The sequence below is a fragment of the Podarcis vaucheri genome (assembly GCF_965113315.1).
Source record: "Podarcis vaucheri genome assembly, chromosome: 3".
Lineage (NCBI taxonomy): Eukaryota > Metazoa > Chordata > Lepidosauria > Squamata > Lacertidae > Podarcis > Podarcis vaucheri.
In genome coordinates, this window is record NC_138761.1 from 16,993,033 (window position 1) to 17,011,450 (window position 18,418).

The 18,418-nt window shown below is 44.5% G+C and overlaps 1 protein-coding gene across 2 annotated transcripts in view; it reads left to right on the forward strand.

Moving 5' to 3' along the window:
* The first annotated feature begins 546 nt into the window (after positions 1–546).
* KCNK12 (potassium two pore domain channel subfamily K member 12) overlaps positions 547–18,418 on the forward strand; it is a 44,384-nt gene continuing 26,512 nt past the window's right edge. Inside the window, exons 1-2 of one of the 2 annotated variants that reach the window (XM_082217794.1) lie at positions 547–849; positions 1,499–2,718. In XM_082217794.1, coding sequence (XP_082073920.1) covers positions 2,376–2,718 — 343 coding nt within the window. In that variant the 5' untranslated portion in view covers positions 547–849; positions 1,499–2,375. Of the gene's footprint in view, positions 2,719–18,418 lie in introns of both variants that reach the window. The other variant, XM_082217793.1, reaches the window with a different exon arrangement.

An 18,418-nucleotide genomic window follows, 5' to 3' on the forward strand; every position in this document is an offset into this window, starting at 1 on the left:
TGACTGGACATAAGGCACAAACGCCAAGTCATCGAGAAAGATTTCAGAAACTGTCCTGGACTTTCGACGCAGAGAAAAGTGATGCTCCTCTGCCCGATCTGCAGGACGTGAAGACACCAAGCCTCTTCCAGAACCAAGCGGTTTTTGTTCTGTTCCGTTTGGGGGTTGTTGTCGTTGTTGTTTTGTGGCAGATCCTTTTGCTGTTGCTTCTGGAAATAATTCCTGCCCTGGACCAGCCTCCCTCTGAGCGCGCCCAGCCACCCTCCCGAAAAATAAATAAATGACAACCTCGTGCATCAGCATCAGAAACGCCCCTCTAGCACAAACAGCAGGTCCAACAAGGAAAGATAGAAATAATAAAAAGAAAGAGCTCTCCCGGCTGGTGGCGAAGGCGGGCACAACCGCCAGCTTCTGGCCAGCCCCATTTGCTTCGCATTGGGCGAGCCGGCGCGCTTTGCAAGACCCAGATCCGTCGCGAGAGAAACGAGGAAGGGAGGCAACGATCGTGGATCGACTCGCAAGCTGGAGCTGGAACAGCCTCCCCCCCCCCCCCCCCGCTCTGCCAGCCCTCTGAGCTCAACTACAGGCGGGGACTGAGAGAGGGAGCGAGACTGGAGTCGCGGGCGCACGCGGAGCTGCAGTGCGCTATCCGTGGTGCTGAACAGCCGCACTGCCTTTCCCAGCTATTCTCCCCGCCGCCAGCGCTGGCAATTCGGATCAAGGAGCAGAGGTGAAGGCGACCCATCAGCACCGCCAGGTTTACCAGAAGCCACTTCAGGAACGTTTTGGGGGCTTAAAAAAAGAACCTGCACGTTCCGGGGAATCAGAAGTACTTTGAAAAAGAAGATGGTGCGTGTTTGCTCACGTCTGGGTTAAAGGAAGCGCTGGGCTGGAGGCTGCGATTGCGGGCTCCGGGAACTGGGGGTGGGGTGGGGAGAGAAGATGAATGGCCAAACTAAAGCTTCTGAAGTGGAAGTGGAAAGAGAAGTACCCAGGGGTAGTTCTGTATGAATAAACAGAAAGGTAAAGGGGGGGAGGAAGTAAGCTTGGTAAAGTACCATTTGCTTTTGGCACACTATGTTGTGAATTAAGTGTGGGTTAATCTGGAAGGGTTGTATAGAGGGCAGGTGGGTCATGCGTTAAGGAAGGGGTCCAGCTGGATGACCTCCTGGTCCTTTTTTAGCCCCTTTAGTTTTAGTCTGTTTTCTTCTTTAAATTTCTTCGTTTTGAAGTGCATGCCCAACAGTTGCTTGGTTTGGGAGGGTGAAATCTATAACTCTGTCTCTCTGTGTGTAAAGAGCAAGTCAGGTTCTTGGAGTGATACCAGCATGCTAACAAAAACAAAAGTCACACCACCCCACAGGCGAATGCTCTGTTGCATATGGCAAGCATTTCGCTGAAAAAAAATATCCATTTTGAGCATCAAGATCTACAAAGAGGGATGTGGATTAGTGAGCTGAGACCTAAATAAAGCTCTGCTGATATCTCATTGATATAGGTCTTTCCAACCCATGGGAGATGCCCTCAAAGTTGAAGCAAGTGAGAAAGGGAGAGGCCAGTTGGATGGATCAAAGTGACTTAAATACAGATTAAATACATCAATAAATGCTGTCTGAATGTACACTCTTGCAGCCTCCAAGACTGTGTTGAAGGCAGCTGGCCTCTGTTTTCCTGCCCTTGCTTCAAGTAGCTTTCCACATACATCTGGCACACAAGAAGGCAACTTCCACAAAGAATCTAGGAGACCCAACAGAGAAGAACTATCTATGTTGGTCATGTGTCATTGAATGAGTTTTATCTCCAGGCCCCCTCGACTAAAAGGGAGCAGGGGTTAGCAAGGAGTGGGGTGCGGGAGCATGGCTGTTTGCAAAGAGATCACTTACTCCATTGGGAATCCTTCAGGAAGAAGACGACACCAGATTCTGTCGGCCTTGCCTACCATACCTCACTATTACTGAAATGGATTGAATACATTTGCTCATTGCTAGCCTTTGGTTCAGATAACAGCTGGAATACAAAGAATGTGGCCAAGTGGAGCTATCTGGGTTGGGAAAGTAAAGCCATTTCTTACACCTTAATGGCCGGTGAAGTCAAGAGCTCAACGTTGAACTGCAAGAATGACAGAACCCCCAGCATGGCTCTAAAAAAATCTGTGGCCCTAGGGTGATGTGGGGGAGCCCTGTGGGATACAGATAGGTGGGATTCTTTGTTGACATTGAACATGACAAGCCAAGATTCATGACTCAGAAAAGAAAGCCTTCCAAAGAAGGACCCAAGTTTTCCTCTTGGACTCTTTAACTGGGTGGTAGCTCCATGCCGCTGTCTCCAATGAGGTGTTGGTTGCTGTCCATCACCTCTATGGTGCTGAAATTTGGATGATGTCTATCAGGAGATCTCAGGGCTGCTGCTGCGTGTCGCATTTCAACGAGGACAATGGTAGGTTTGTCCTCTTAGCGGTGCTCATCATAGCATACCTGACAGCTGGAGCCACCATCTTCTCAGCCATCGAAAGCCCATCTGAAGCAGAAGCTTTGCAGCGTTGGAACTGGACCCTTCAGAACTTCAGCCAGATCTTCAACATTAGCCTCCCTGAGCTACGGGCCTTTTTAAGAAGTTATGAAGCAGCCATGGCTGCCGGCATCAGGGCAGATGCCCTCCGACCAAGATGGGATTTCACAGGAGCTTTCTATTTTGTGGGCACAGTGGTGTCAACTATAGGTAAGTCTCTCTCTTTCTCTCTCTCTGTCGAATGTCTAGAGTCAACACCACATTCTTAAGAAGTAAAAGGGCAATAATGTTTTTCACCACACCATTCATAGATTCATCCATTTAAACACAAAACCTAAAATGCTTCCTATTTAGAAATGTGTGTATGTGTGAAGTAACATTGTTCCAAAACAGAGAAGCCTAGTGGTCTGAGTAGTTTGCAAGCTGGTGTCATTTTGTACAGTGTTGAATAAGTTATTTTCAAATTATTTATTTATTCTCTTTCTTACCCGCCTTTCACCAGAAGGTCTCAGGGTGGCTTACAGCATATATAAACATAATATTATTTGAACTACAACAAACATTGATAACCCTACCCATAAGCCCAAAACAATAATTCCAAATGTTGTACACCTTTCTCTCTCAATATGTTTGCATTCTCATCTTCCTTTCTCCACTTGCCTGCTACTTATTTTGCCCGCCCCGCCCCCCATTTTGGTATCCCAATTCCTTTCTCTTTCCTCCCCCCTGGATCTGTCCCTTTTTGTCTCTGTATCCCACCCACCCACCCACCCACCCAAACTCTCATTCATTCTCTCCTTTTCATCAGCGTGCCCCCCTTCTCATTTAGGTTGAAGTCCAATGTGAAATTTGAAGAATCTGTCTTATTAGCATCTACGCTAAGGGTGTTTTCACGCTATGAAAGATCACATGAATCTCTAGTGTGCTTGCCACTATAAAGATGGGAGACCCAATTTAAATCTAAAGTGCATTCTGTGCAACATAGGTTTGCATTCAGATCACCATTTTCATATGATTATATAACCATCCTTTTGATACGTTTTCAGGTGTGAGCTTTGGATCAGTTTGAATGTAAACGAGCCGGTCTTTAATGTGACTAGAAAATGCCAATTAACTAGAGTGCACATTTTGGGTTGGAGGTTTTTTTTCCTCCTGTAGTCCTGCCTGCAATGCCAGGAAGTGCAAATATTGTACAAGAGATTCAACTGCACTTTGTAGTGTCACTTCTGAAACTGATCTGCAGGGAGGAGGAGGGCATGGGAGGGAGTTAAGGACTAGGAGTGGACGACATTTGCAAAGATTGCCAGTGATCATGCATATGGTATTGTTTTGATGTTGACTTCATTTCCCCCCGCCCAAAAATGGAAGAGTGTGGGTTGAGCGGCGCACACGTGTGTGCCCCTTTCAGAAATCCAAACAAACACAAACAGCTGCGACACACTTTAATGAAGTAGATGAGGTGAAGTTCAGAAGTGATGTGTGTTTCTCTTTCTAGAAAGTTTTCCTAAGTTGCTATAGCAACTGGAGTTTGGAAAGTGTTTGGAAAGTCAGGATGCCTCTGTTAGACACACACACACACACACACACACACACACACACCCCACCACCACCATCACCACCACCACCTGCCGTCTCCCTACTGTGTAAGTAGTTGTCTATATATTAGATGTGGAGTTAATGCAAGGGGCAGACTGGGGACAAATGGTCAAATTCCTGCTCCCTGCTTCATCCTCATATCCACCCAGGCTGCAGACCTAGGCCCATGGGATTCCATAGGTCTGGAGTTGCAGTGTAATTCAATCAATTTGTGAGTAAGCCTTTCTGCAGTGGGGCTTACTTCTGAGTAGATATGCACAGGTCTACTCTATCACTGCTGCTAAAGTATTTCTTCATTTTCCCCATGCCTAAGTTGAAACCAGATTGAATTGTCCTGAAACTCTATATCCGCAGAACTCTAGGCAAAGAGAAATTCTGGATTTCTCCACAGCCATGAGATTTCCCCCTCCCTCCCTTCCCTTACACTGATCAGCATAATTTATCTTATGATTGCCTCGGCGTGAAATGGAATTAAAAATGCATACTTCAAAGCAAGAAGTGAGTAAATAACATCTGGTAAAAATAGGATTCAGACTATTTTTGCGAGAATCTTTGTTTGCTTGTGATTTTTAGCCTGAGGACAGCCGTTTGCTCTCTCTGGTGGGTGGACGTGTGTAAGAGTTCCAGAATTTTGTGCAAGAAAACACGTGGGAAATTGATCCATAGATCAATTGGGTTGCAGAGACGAAATCAGATTTAGGGTCTGTGCACATCACATTTGCTCAGCGTTCGCCCTGGGCTTTGCTGGTGTGACACAGGCATGCTTTTATGGCATGCCACCTGAAGATACATTTAACTGTGCCTATGCTTCTGTGCAGAAGAGGGGCAGACAGGGGGCAAGGGGAGAAAATGGCGGAGGGTGGGATTGCAGGGAGAGAAAGACGGGTGCGCACCCAATTTCAGCCCCAGCTATGCTCACCACAGCCCTAATTCCACCCACTTTGGGCATGCATTCTCTGTGTATCCAACCCTCCATAGCTCCGGAGAGCTTCTGCCTTTCATGCAGAAAGCCCCAACATCTCCAGGTAAATCTGCAAAGGACTTCCATCGGAAAACCTTGCAGAGTCAGTGTTGGCACCGGGCTAGATGGACCCGTAGTCTAACTTGAGTTAAGGCAGGTTCCTATGTTTCTACAACTACAACAAAAATGGTTCCCCCTGGATAGGGAATGACCAAAAAACATTCCATTAATGGTCCCTGCAGGTCAGTCGAGGGTGAAGGTGTTTGATGAATGGCATTTTGAGGGCTGGTGGCTACTGTCCTGCCGGCAACATCCCACCTGGAGAGAACAAGTTGCAATGGTTCAGTTGCAGCCCATGAAGCAGATGTGTGAGGGTTTGTGTGTGCAAGTGTTTGTGTTTTGCTGCTGGTTCGGGAGCTCAAGAACATGATATTTGCTTCTGAGATAAACTGATACTGCTTTAAAAACTAGCACTATCTCCATTGACATCTGATTCTCTCTCTCTCTCTCTCTCTCTCTCTCTCTCTCTCTCTCTCTCTGACCAGTATATTCCCTTCATAAGCAAACAGGATCCATAAAAGGTTGTCTTCCTGAGATGTCCTGTTGCTCAAGGAAGGGCTATGAAGCACTAGGTTAGACCTGCTGAGAGAGACCATCTGTCTCAACAGTATGCTCAAGAAAGGCTGCCCTTCCTTTCCTCTGCTGATTTCAGCCTAGCTCCTGCTTCGTAGTAGGTGTGTAACTAACAGCAGCTGCAAAGATGCTGGCGGATGCTGCTCATGGGATCACAGTACGTTGGTCCTGCAGATGGCTGCACTAGTCTCCAATTCAACTCTGGACACAATTCAAAGTTTGGGTGGTTAAAGCCCTAGACGGCTTCAGCCCAGAATACTTTATGGATTGCTTCCTACACACACCATGCAATCTTTTCCTTAAGAATGGAAAGAGAGGCCCTTCGCTGTGTCTAGGATGGAAGGCGCGCAGGCTGGGACAAGAGACGGGGCCTTCTCAGTGGCTGCACCCAAATTATGGAGCACCTTGCCCCCTCACGTGCAGCCAGACCCTCTCCCTCACTGTTTCCCCCCAGTTGCTAAAGGCCTTTTTATTCTGACCAGTGTTTTTTTATGGGACAGAAAATGCTTTTGTGATTTTTTCAAAGAAGTATTGATTCTGTTTCTTTTTTGTTTCTTTTCTTTTTTGGGGAACAATGGGAACTGCAGTTCTGGGTAGGCAGGCAGAAATCTATAGCAGAGGGTGGTTTTTAATCTTTGTTGAAAACTGCCCAGAGTGGCTGGAGAAGCCCAGCCAGATGAGTGGGGTACAAATAAATTATTATTATTATTATTATTATTATTATTATTATTATTATTATTATTACAAGATCCAGGATTCCAGAGGGTAGAATCCATGCAAGTTAAACTAGAACAAAATCAGTATTGATATGTGGTGTAGACAACGCCAATGCTCTCCCATGTTCTCTCTTCCCCAGCTCAGTTTTTCTACTTTTCCTGTGGCTCACCCTGTTTTATGCCACTGGTGCAAGCCATCTCATGTCAGGGGCAAGGGCAGTTCATGGGTCCTCAGCATTTGAAGAGCAATGGCTTGCATTGCTCAGGGGAACCTGGATAAAGTGCAGGGTTCAAAGCACATTCTGTAACGCTGCACTTATAAGTAACGATGTTGGAATTTATTGGTTTAATTTCGTTTTAAGGGCTCAGGGCGAATTTAATGAATAAGGACAGATATGGATGTGAGGTGAAGGCAGACTACATGCCCCTGGAACTCCTTTGACAGCAAGACTCCCGTTGTGTTATTGAAACAGAGAATAAAAAGAGGAGAAGTAAAGGTGGCTTTTTTGCCACTCACAGCGACTAGTACTTTGATTGTGAGTAATCTCATACTTCTTGCAGTATCTCAGAAAGGCAGCGTCCAACATTGGGGCTTTGTCTCATATGCTCCTGGAAGCAATTTGAATATTTATGCACTTAACCAGTCAAAAGGTGGGTAATCCACCAATTAAAAACTGTTTAAACAGATGACAGCCCCAATCATAATAAATACTTACTTTCAGTAATTGTGCCCACTCGACCTACTGTTTTGATCCAAGCGGTTTGCAAGAAATATTAAAATGATCAATAAAGAAAACAGTGAAAAACAATTAAGAATAATTAAAATTAACCACGGAAGAGGTTAAAACACACCCACATGCCTGAATAGAACCATAGATTGCAGGGACCCCGGGGGTCATCCAGTCCAGCCCTCTGCAATGCCTAAATTAAAAATGTTGCAAGGAGGCACCAGGAAGAATACAGCACAGGCACACACCTGATGTCAACAGATGGAGAGTTCCAAAATGTAGGTGCTGCCACGCTGACAGAACAATTTTGGAAGTGCAGAACAATTACCGTATTTTTCGCTCTATAAGACACACCAGACCACAAGACGCACCTAGTTTTTGGAGGAGGAAAACAAGAAGAAAAAAAATTCTGAATCTCAGAAGCCAGAACAGCAAGAGGGATCGCTGCACAGTGAAAGCAGCGATCCCTCTTGCTGTTCTGGCTTCTGGGATAGCTGCGCAGCCTGCATTCGCTCCATAAGATGCACACACATTTCCCCTTACTTTTTAGAAGGGAAAAAGTGAGTCTTATAGAGCAAAAAATACGGTATTTTGTGGTGCTTGTGCCACTTCCGCAGGCTGAAGGGGTCAAGTGGGGGTATATGGGGTGAGTCGATCCCACAAGCAAACTGGCCCCCAGCATGTTTTATATGCCCATAGTGACACCTTGAACTTGGCTCAGCAGCAAATCAGAAACCCCTCTGCAGCATTCTTCACGAGTTGCTGCTTCTGGATCTGGTGCAAAGGAAGCCCCACACAGAGTGCATTCCAGCAACGTAACTTTGAAGTCACCAGTGCCTGAACTGTTGAAAACAAGGTGCTGAGAACACTGGAAGGAGCGGCTGGCATTGTGTCCTGCTTGTGTCTAGCCATTGCTGTGAAGGAGATGGAATCTCATCCTCACCCAGTAAGGCAGTTTTTGCGCTCTTAATGTCTGATTGGTTGGAGCAACAGGGAAGGCGAAGCAGCATAAAAATGGAATGAAACACTACGCCAGTGATCTCTCTCCCTTGAAAGTTCTGTCTTTTTCCGTAAGTGGCGCAGTTCTGCAATAGACTCCCCCCCCCCCCCGGCTGAAATTGCTGCTCTGTTTGAACTGCTGTTACGAACAGCAAATTTCAGTTAACGCACAATCAATGCCGTGTTGAGTGAACACCTCATTTGGTAGTTTCGAAAATGCTTTTTAGCTTTATTGGGGCATTTTCCGGGTATTGTATTCCTTTGGGAAAGCCACAAATGGCGTTGAAAGCTGAAGAGGCGGTTGAAATTCATTTTGTGTCTCTTATTTTCTTTTTAAAAATTGTGAGGGTGCAAAGAAAACATGCTCATTAAGAACAAAAAAAGCATCTTTTCCCTCTGACTGTATGTTTCAATCATATCCTTTGGTGCCTTCAGTCTAGCACTGCTGGGTGATTTACTTTATAAAATAATTACATGTTGTTGTTATTATTCTGATTGCCTTTTGAGTAAGGCATACAAACTGTGGCCATAGCCAAATTATATATATAAAGCAGTATTATTCCAGTTTAAACAGTCATTGCTTCCATCCCCCAAATTATTCTGGGAAGTGTAGTTTGTGAAGTGTGCTTAGACGCCTATTCCCCTCACAGAGCTACAATTCTCAGAGTGGTTTAGCAATAAATTCCTCTTCCTGGGGAATTCTGGGAACTGTAGTTCTGGAAAGGGAACATGGTTCTCCTAATAACATGCAGCGCCCATAGCAAACTATAGTTCCCATGATTCTTTGGGGGAAGCCATGACTGTTTAAAGTGGTATAATGCTGCTTTAAAAGTACAAATGTGTATTACTGAGAACAAATGCCTGCACCTTGTTCAGATCCCCACTTATTTACAGGAAAGTTACTGGAGGATGGTTCAGACATGTTCATCACTTCATGAACACAGCATCAGGAGACAATAGGGATGTCGAAGAACTAATGTGCAGATTGGACTAATGTGCAGATTGGAATGTAATTATCCTTTGGATTTTTGCACCTCTCCTAATTTTATAGTACAAGTCTTGTCTCATAAAAAGTACCAAAATTTGTAAGTAGAGATAAAATACTTATTTAATTATTGGTATGGTTTTTAAAGCGATAATGCGAAATTGACATGAAATGGTTACAGACTGAGCTGTCCACCCCTAGTGGCAACTTATATGCATTTATATATTCATTAATATGTTGTAGCCCACATTTCTGTACCACACAATGCATCTCCCACCAAAGTATAAAAACATTACAAATAAGATGACATTAAATTAAAACAACAGTGGCAAATACGAAGAGGACAAAACTCAATTTTCCTTCTGTGCCAAAGGAACCTATGAATATTTTAAAAATAGAAGCCTTCCTCCTCCTCTAGAAATTTCTACATCACCCTGTTTACATACCCTATTTTTTGCTCTATAAGACTCACTTTTCCCCTCCTAAAAAAGTAAGGGGAAATGTGTGTGTGTCTTATGCAGCGAATGTAGGCTGCGCAGCTATCCCAGAAGCCAGAACAGCAAGAGGGATTGCTGCTTTCACTGCGCAGCGATCCCTCTTGCTGTTCTGGCTTCTGAGATTCAGAATATATTTTTTCTTGTTTTCCTCCTCCAAAAACTAGGTGCGTCTTGTGGTCTGGTGCGTCTTATAAATCGAAAAATACAGTACATATCAGCAGAGAGGAGGCTCCTGCGATGAGCCAGCAGAGATTTTAACAAGCAGGAATTAAAAACTGTAGTATCACTCAGCTTTTTCATGGTATCAGTTCACATATCTGAATGAGGACATTACAAGAAAACAGGGGGAAATGTCCTGCTACAGGGGCCAATTTGGCAGTCCTGCCAGTACATTTGCACTGCACCAACCTTCCTCCCCCCCCCTTCCCGGTAATCAACAGTGTTCCACCTGCCAGGAAGTTAGTGTTGTAGCTCCACCCCATTTGGTGAGCCACTTCTGGGTGCCAGGTATGGGCAGGTGGGTATGGCTTGGGGGGAAATGAGCTGGAGGTTCTCCATTCCTGGTGTAAGCCATATATTAACAAAGGACTAAGTATTCAGGGGGACGTGGGTGGCGCTGTGGGTTAAACCACAGAGCCTAGGACTTGCCGATCAGAAGGTCGCGGTTCAAATCCCCGCTCTGGGGTAAGCTCCCGTTGCTCGGTCCCTGCTCCTGCAAACCTAGCAGTTCAAAAGCACGTCAAAGTGCAAGTGGATAAATAGGTACCACTCCAGCGGGAAGGTAAACGGAGTTTCCGTGCGCTGCTCTGGTTTGTCAGAAGCGGCTTAGTCATGCTGGCCACATGACCCGGAAGCTGTACGCCGGCTCCCTCGGCCAATAAAGCGAGATGAGCGCCGCAACCCCAGAGTCGGCCACAACTGGACCTAATGGTCAGGGGTTCCTTTACCTTTACCTAAATATTCAGGGGATGAAACTAGGGATGAAACACTTAGGTTGCGGCAGGAGATTTGAAATGAGAGGAGTTTAATATTAGGGAAAGACTCCAAGGACGTTGGCTCCCTTGATTTTTCTTGGTCTCATTTTCAGCTTTGAGCTTTCAGCTTTCAGCTTCGGTTTTCGTCCGCAGTTCCATCTACCACTCCTAGCATCATTCTTGGATCTTGAACGCATACTGGCCTGGTTTTCTTGGGAGCTAAGGAGGAGGTTTTGTAATTTACTTATAGATTCTTCCTTAAGCCACTTTGGAGATAATTTTTTTCCTGGTTTTACCAAGAGGAGGCTTATATTACTGCAAAGCCAAGGGCTGATTGAAGTTAACTTCACTAAATTTTAGTTTTGGCTTTCTTAATCTGTTCAGGTCATTACTTTTGTTCAGGGATTTTCCCAGCTGTAAAGAGTAAATCTCACTGCAGTAAATTCGGTAGATATGATGAGGAGTTTAGTTTGGTTCCTGTGGCTGTTGTTTTTTCTTGCACCTTGGTGCTATTCCCTTCCCCTTCATAATCTCTCATTTACTCTCTTAAGATCTTAGCAACTTTCCCTGCATTGTTCTGCTGTGGCATTTATTCCTTCATAATACAGTGGAACATTTCCACCGCTTTTGATCCTAGGATAGCTGGACTGCAGGGGTAGTATTAAAAGAGATGCTGCATGGAGAGTTGTTGTTATTCGATACATTTCGTTTGCCATCTCCATCTTATAATTGCTTCTTTAATTTTGTTTTAATGCAATGCATCGTTCATTTTGTATCACACCTTCATTGTTTTTAATGAATATTTATACTTTTTCACCATTTGCCTGCTATCTTAACAAGTACAGTGGTACCTCAGGTTACAGACGCTTCAGGTTACAGATGCTTCAGGTTGCAGAGTCTGCTAACCCAGAAATAGTACCTCAGGTTAAGAACTTTGCTTCAGGATGAGAACAGAAATCGTGCAGCAGTGGCGCGGTGGCAGCGGGAGGCCCCATTAGCTAAAGTGGTACCTCAGGTTAAGAACGGTTTCAGGTTAAGAATGGACCTCTGGAACGAATTAAGTTCTTAACCCGAAGTACCGCTGTATTTGATTTCATTCCTTTTGGAATGGCTCCTATTCTTTGGTCACTACCCAAATGCTTGCTGGAGCAAATTAATAGAGAGGGAATTGGGAACTCACTTTTAATCCTTCCGTACAGAGTAGCCACCTGCTGTCAAGGCCCATTAAGTGGGCTCTTCCGCTAACGAAGTTCAGCATGTCCAAAGAGAAGAGTTGCAATAAAGTAATTGGAACGCTCTTTATGGAATCCCACCAGATTGTCTTCAGCTAGCAGCACTGTTATCCAATTCAGCTCATGACGCAGAGTCTCAAGATCGTGTTTTGACAAATTCAATGAAAAACAAAATAATAATAAATGATAGCTTTCTGCTGCACATGAGGGCTTCTGGAAGTGTTTTTAATCAATCACGCAGTTAATCACCAGGGAGCAAAAGAAAATGATGAATATAACTGTGTTGATTAATATTGCCATATTTTTAAACACTGAATAATTTATTTGCGCTTCAAGCTAGACACATTTATAGTGCAGATTACACCCTGGCAGCCTTGTCACGGCTAAAGTAAAGGATCACAATGACAGGGCTCGACATGCCAGCGCTAGGGCATGAACCCAGTTCGGTTGCCAGCACTGCGGCAGCAGTCACGGCCAGTTTTGCACCAAATATCCCCCCACTCTCCCACCTTGAACTGATGAAAAAGCGGCATGCAAGGGAGCTTAGTGCTTGACAGTGCACTTGTAAGGACAAACTAGCACTGTATTTACTTTGGACACTGGGTAGCTAATTGTTTTTAATTGGTTCAAGGGCTGGATTTCTCCTTGATCCACGCTCCAGGGTCACAGGTTCCCTACCCATGCTCTAGATCATGCATAGTGCTTAAATGTTGCTGAACTACAACTCCCATCATCCCTAACTGTTGGCCAGGAGAGGAGATTGCTCTTGTGTTCAGCTTCTGTATGAGGGTTTCCCACAGGCCTCTGGTTGGCCACTGTGAGAACAGGATCCTGAAATACATGGGCCACTGGCTTGATGCAGCAGGCACTCTGTCTTCAAATCATAGATTCATAGAATTGTAGAGTTGGAAGGGACCACACGGGCCATCTAGTCCAACCGCCTGTGATGCAGGAATCTTTTGCCCAACATGGGGCTTGAACCCACAACCCTGAGATTAAGAGTCTCATGCTCTACCAACTGAGCTATCTCAGGTCAATGGCTCTTCCTAATTTCTTTTGGTGCTGTACTTTGGGAACATCTGAAGGGCCAAATGTTCCCCACACGTGCTCTATAGGATGATTGTGGGAAGGTTTTGCTTGTACTCACCTAAAATCTCTTACGAGTCGACTTAATCAAAAACTTTAGCTAAGGGTGAAAAAGAGGGCAGTTACTCAATGAGCTGCCTTCCTTAGTGTAGATAAGACAAAGCATAACAGAATGGGGGGAATTAAGGCAATATTTGGACTGTACTGCTGATTCTTATATCTAGTTGTTGTTGTTTAGTCATTTAGTCGTGTCCGACTCTTTGTGACCCCATGGACCAGAGCACGCCAGGCACTCCTGTCTTCCACTGCCTCCCGCAGTTTGGTCAGACTCATGTTTGTAGCTTCGAGAACACTGTCCAATCATCTCATCCTCTGTCGTCCCCTTCTCCTTGCGCCCTCCATCTTTCCCAACATCAGGGTCTTTTCCAGGGAGTCTTCTCTTCTCATGAGGTGGCCAAAATATTGAAGCCTCAGCTTCAGGATCTGTCCTTCCAGTGACCACTCAGGGCTGATTTCCTTCAGAATGAAGAGGTTTGATCTTCTTGCAGTCCATAGGACTCTCAAGAGTCTCCTCCAGCACCATAATTCAAAAGCATCAATTCTTCGGCGATCAGCCTTCTTTATGGTCCAGCTCTCACCTCCATACATCACTAATATCTAGTTGTAGCATTTCACTATCTCTGTGCAGTGCTAATAGTTATAGGTCCGTGACTGTTTTAGCCTTCAGCTAAGACCACAAACCTTAATGGTTTGGTATTTTCGGGAGGCTGAGCTGAGCTGAATGTTCTACATCAAACATTTTCAGTTTTAAAGAAAAAGAACTTGGGAGAGTGAATGTTTCATTAAAGGCCCCTCGTTTTTGCCCCTCTCACAGGTGCTTTGTGGTTCTGACAGCAATAGCAGCTGCACTCCCCAGTGCTGCTCAGTGCTATCGCCTTGTTGTTTTTCATATATTTGTACAGTGCAGAGTGAGGCAGAAAAGGAGTTAGACATCATCATGTAAGTGTGTGCAACTGTTTGTGTATTTGCCAGGCAGGAGACTCTTGGGGTGTTGGCTAGCCTTCAGTTGCTTCAATTACAAGCACAATCATGTGCATTCCTACTCAGAAAGAAGTCACATTAATACAGAAATATGCATTCTATTAGCAGAAATGGGTTTCCAAAAAGGTGCGGACAAACATGTTTTTTTTTTAAATATTGCACAAAAATGCAGAAAATTTTCCACGAGGCTTTTTGTTGTTGTAAATCACAGTTTTCTGCAAAATTCAGAGAGCTGAATTTGGAAAAAGTGAGAAAACTGAAATTGACAGATTCTTCCATCCCTAATGCAGGATTCCTCCCTTCCGCTCTCTTTTTAAATTGGGAAACCCAGCATATCTTCAACCCTGTGTACCAAGATGCAAATTCACTCCTCAGAAGGTGTTCCCATTATGTGTAATAATAGTCTGAATTTAAGTTTGGAAAAATGAGAAACTAAGACAAATGAAATTGACAGATCCCTCCATGTCTATCTTCCGCCACCCACTCTGCCTCCCCACCCCACCCTCATCTCACCAGAACCTGGAAGGGACAGTTCAGGTACAGACTATAATCACAGTTCAAACATGGAATGAAGGCTGCAATCCTATCCCCATTTACCAGGCAGTAAGTCTCATGGAACTGTGTCCCGAGTTGCAAACGAACAGCACAATCTTATACTTGTCTCCTCAAAAATGAGCCCTGCTGAGTTCCATGGGGTTTACTCACTAGTGAGTGTGTCTAACACTGCAGCCTAAGTAAATTGATTTATTTGCAGCCAACTTCAGTTTTGATTTGCAATGCTGCAAATGTGAGTATGCATTTGCAACATTCAAGGCTGCTCTTTGGCTTTTTGAATGGCAGCTCGTCATATAGTTGCCTCCGAAAGGTAATAGTCCTGAATATGCATTGTGTGGCGCTACAGAATCATTATTGGAAGTCCTTCATAATGATTAAGTGAGGGGAGGCTCCACTGTTATGCCACTTCCTTGCCGAAAGAACAGGGTGTAGGAGAGGACCTTGGTAATATGGCATCCTGTGCAAGGCCAAAATTAGACGTCCCTACCCACCCATTGGGATGCGTGTGGCGCTGTGGGTTAAACCACAGAGCCTAGGACTTGATGATCAGAAGGTCGGCGGTTCAAATCCCCGCGACGGGGTGAGCTCCCGTTGCTCGGTCCCTGCTCCTGCCAACCTAGCAGTTCAAAAGCACGTCAAAGTGCAAGTAGATAAATAGGTACCACCCCGGCGGGAAGGTAAACGGTGTTTCCGTGCGCTGCTCTGGTTTGCCAGAAGCGGCTTAGTCATGCTGGCCTCATGACCCAGAAGCTGTACACCGGCTCCCTCGGCCAGTAAAGCGAGATGAGCGCTACAACCCTAGAGTCGGCCACAACTGGACCTAGTGGTCAGGTGTCCCTTTACCTTTACCCACCCATTGCTCGCACCATCTTCCTAAACCCCGGTAAGTGAGGTGCTGGGCTTTGGGAAAGAGGACAATGGGCTCGGGCAGGGTCCTAGAGCCCTCCTGTTTCCTTCCCAAAGCTGGACAAGCACTAACTCAGGCATAGGCAAACTTGGCCCTCCAGATATTTTGGGACCACAACTCCCATCATCCCTAGCTATCGGGACCAGTGGTCAGGGATGATGGGAGTTGTAGTCCCAAAACATCTGGAGGGCCGAGGTTGCCTATGCCTGCGCTAACTAGGCATTGGGAAACTAGGCTTTGGGAAAGAGGCGGGAAGGTGCCCCCTCCACATGTGGGGGGCGGGACCAGTCACACTCTCCTAAATCCACCTCTACAGAGTGACAGGGATCCTGGACAAGCAGATGCTGTTGAGCATTCTTGACAATTATTTCCAGCAGTAGCAGGATGAGAAGAAGCCATTCATTTGCCCTCACATCATGGTATATGTTCACAAGGATTTTCTTCATGGGCTCTGACGGAAATCAGATACAGACCAAAAAGAGCAATAGCCAAACCAAAATTCAATTCTGTTTGCTGCTCATCCATACGAGGTTCTTGGCATGCCGGCTGCTATTCTTGTCATTCTGTGATCAAAGGATCGGTCTGCTGGATGCTATTAGTCATGGCTACTTTTGGGGGGGCGCGGGGAGGGTGTCAAAACAAAGGAGGAGTTTAAATTCTGCTGGTGCGGTAAATATGGACATAGTTTGGTGCCAGCAGCGAGCAACTGGGAGCCCAGAATGGAAATGCAACTTTGCAACCCATCCACATCCAAAAGATGCATCTAGACAGTGCAACGGGGCCTGCACAATATTATTATTAGATTCACGTAGGTTAGCCATGCAGATGCCTGATCCTGTACTATGAAGGTGGCCGCTTTCATCTGTATGCCACTTTCCCATACAAGTGTGCCCTAAGTGGCTCTAACACAAAAAATAGTCCGTTTAGCTCAGTTTTGTCTGCACTGGCTGGCAGCTGCTCTCTAGTGTTTCAGACAGGGGGACATGCCCAACCCTACCTAGAGATGCTGTGGATTGAATCTGGGACCTTCTGCAGTCAAAGCAGATGCTCTTGAGGCTTCATTACAACAGCCTACTGCCAATTCATTGCAAAATATACGGTAGTCATCCAAATAACATTACTCTAGCTCAGAGTTTTCCAAGCTGTGTGTTGTGATACGTTAGTGTGTTGGCTCCTGTGTGCAGGTGTGTCGCGCAAACGTTCCCCGTGCTCCTCCTAGGACTGGAAAGAAGGGGTGAGTTTAACCTATGGTTTGCTAATAAAACTGAATTACTGTCAAGGCTTCAGGGAATCCTTTTTTTTTTATAAAATTTTTATTAGTTTTACAAAAGTTTTTATAACAAACAAACATAAAAGAAAAACAGACAAACAAAAAAATATAATTTCAAAATATCTTTTCATAAACTTCTTTCCTCGGACTTCCCCATACCTCCCCTTTCTGCATCCTCATGTCCAAATTTTATAGCAACTTATAAATGTTTTTTCCCATCCTAATTCATCATAGTCCTTTCTTGGTCTAATCTTATATTACTGCAACCCTTTCTTTCTGTAAAATCTCGACAATCTAAACTTCATCAAGTTTATAATAGTTCTTAAGATAAATCTTAAATTTCTTCCAGTCTTCTTCCGCAGCCTCCTTTCCCTGGTCACGAATTCTGCTCGTCATTTCCGCCAATGTCATATAGTCAATCACTTTCATCTGCCATTCTTCCAAGGTGGGTAAATCTTGTGTCTTCCAATACTTTGCGATCAGTATTCTTGCTGCTGTTGTTGCATACATGAAAAAAGTTCTGTCCTTTTTTGGCACCAATTGGCCGACAATGCCCAAGAGAAAGGCCTCTGGTTTCTTAAGGAAGGTATATTTGAATACCTTTTTCATTTCATTATATATCATCTCCCAGAAAGCCTTAATCTTCGGGCATGTCCACCAAAGGTGATAAAAAGTACCTTCAGTTTCCTTACATTTCCAACATTTGTTATCAGGCAAATGGTAAATTTTTGCTAGCTTAACTGGGGTCATGTACCACCTATAGACCATTTTCATCACATTTTCCTTTAAGGCACTACATGCCGTAAATTTAATACCAGTGTTCCACAACCTTTCCCAGTCAGCAGACATAATATTATGACCGATGTCCTGTGCCCACTTAATCATAGCTGATTTAACTGTTTCATCTTGTGTATTCCATTTCAACAGCAAGTTATACATTCTTGACAAATTCTTAGTATTGGGTTCTAACAATTCTGTCTCAAGTTTTGATTTTTCCACCTGGAAGCCAATTTTCCTGTCTTGTTTGAAAACCTCCATTATTTGATAATAGTGGAGCCAATCTTGTACTTTGGGTTTTAGTTTTTCATGGCTCTTTAGTTTCAGTTTCTCTCCATCCTGTTCTAAGATCTCACAATACTTTGGCCATCCGACCTCCATATTGACTTTCTTGTGGGCCTTAGCCTCTAAGGGTGACAGCCATCTAGGGGTTTTGTTTTCCAACAGATCTTTATATCTCATCCAAACATTAAACAACGCTTTCCTTACAATATGATTTTTAAAGGCACTATGCACTTTGATTTTGTCATACCATAGATATGCATGCCAGCCAAATGCATTATTGAAACCTTCTAAATCCAAGATATCTGTATTCTCGAGGAGCATCCACTCTTTCAGCCAGCAGAATGCTGCTGCTTCATAGTACAATTTTAAGTCCGGCAGGGCAAATCCCCCTCTTTCTTTTGCATCTGTTAATATTTTATATTTTATTCTGGGCTTTTTGCCCTGCCAGACAAATTTCGCAATGTCTTTCTGCCACCTCTTGAAACAGTCCATCTTGTCAATAATCTGCAAAGTTTGAAATAAAAATAACATTCTAGGCAATACATTCATCTTAATCACTGCAATTCGGCCTAGCATTGACAATCTCAAGGCTTCAGGGAATCCTATCCCTCTTACAGTGGGATGCCAAGAAGCAGAAAAACAAGAAGTGTTCTTACCAGGTAAAGGTA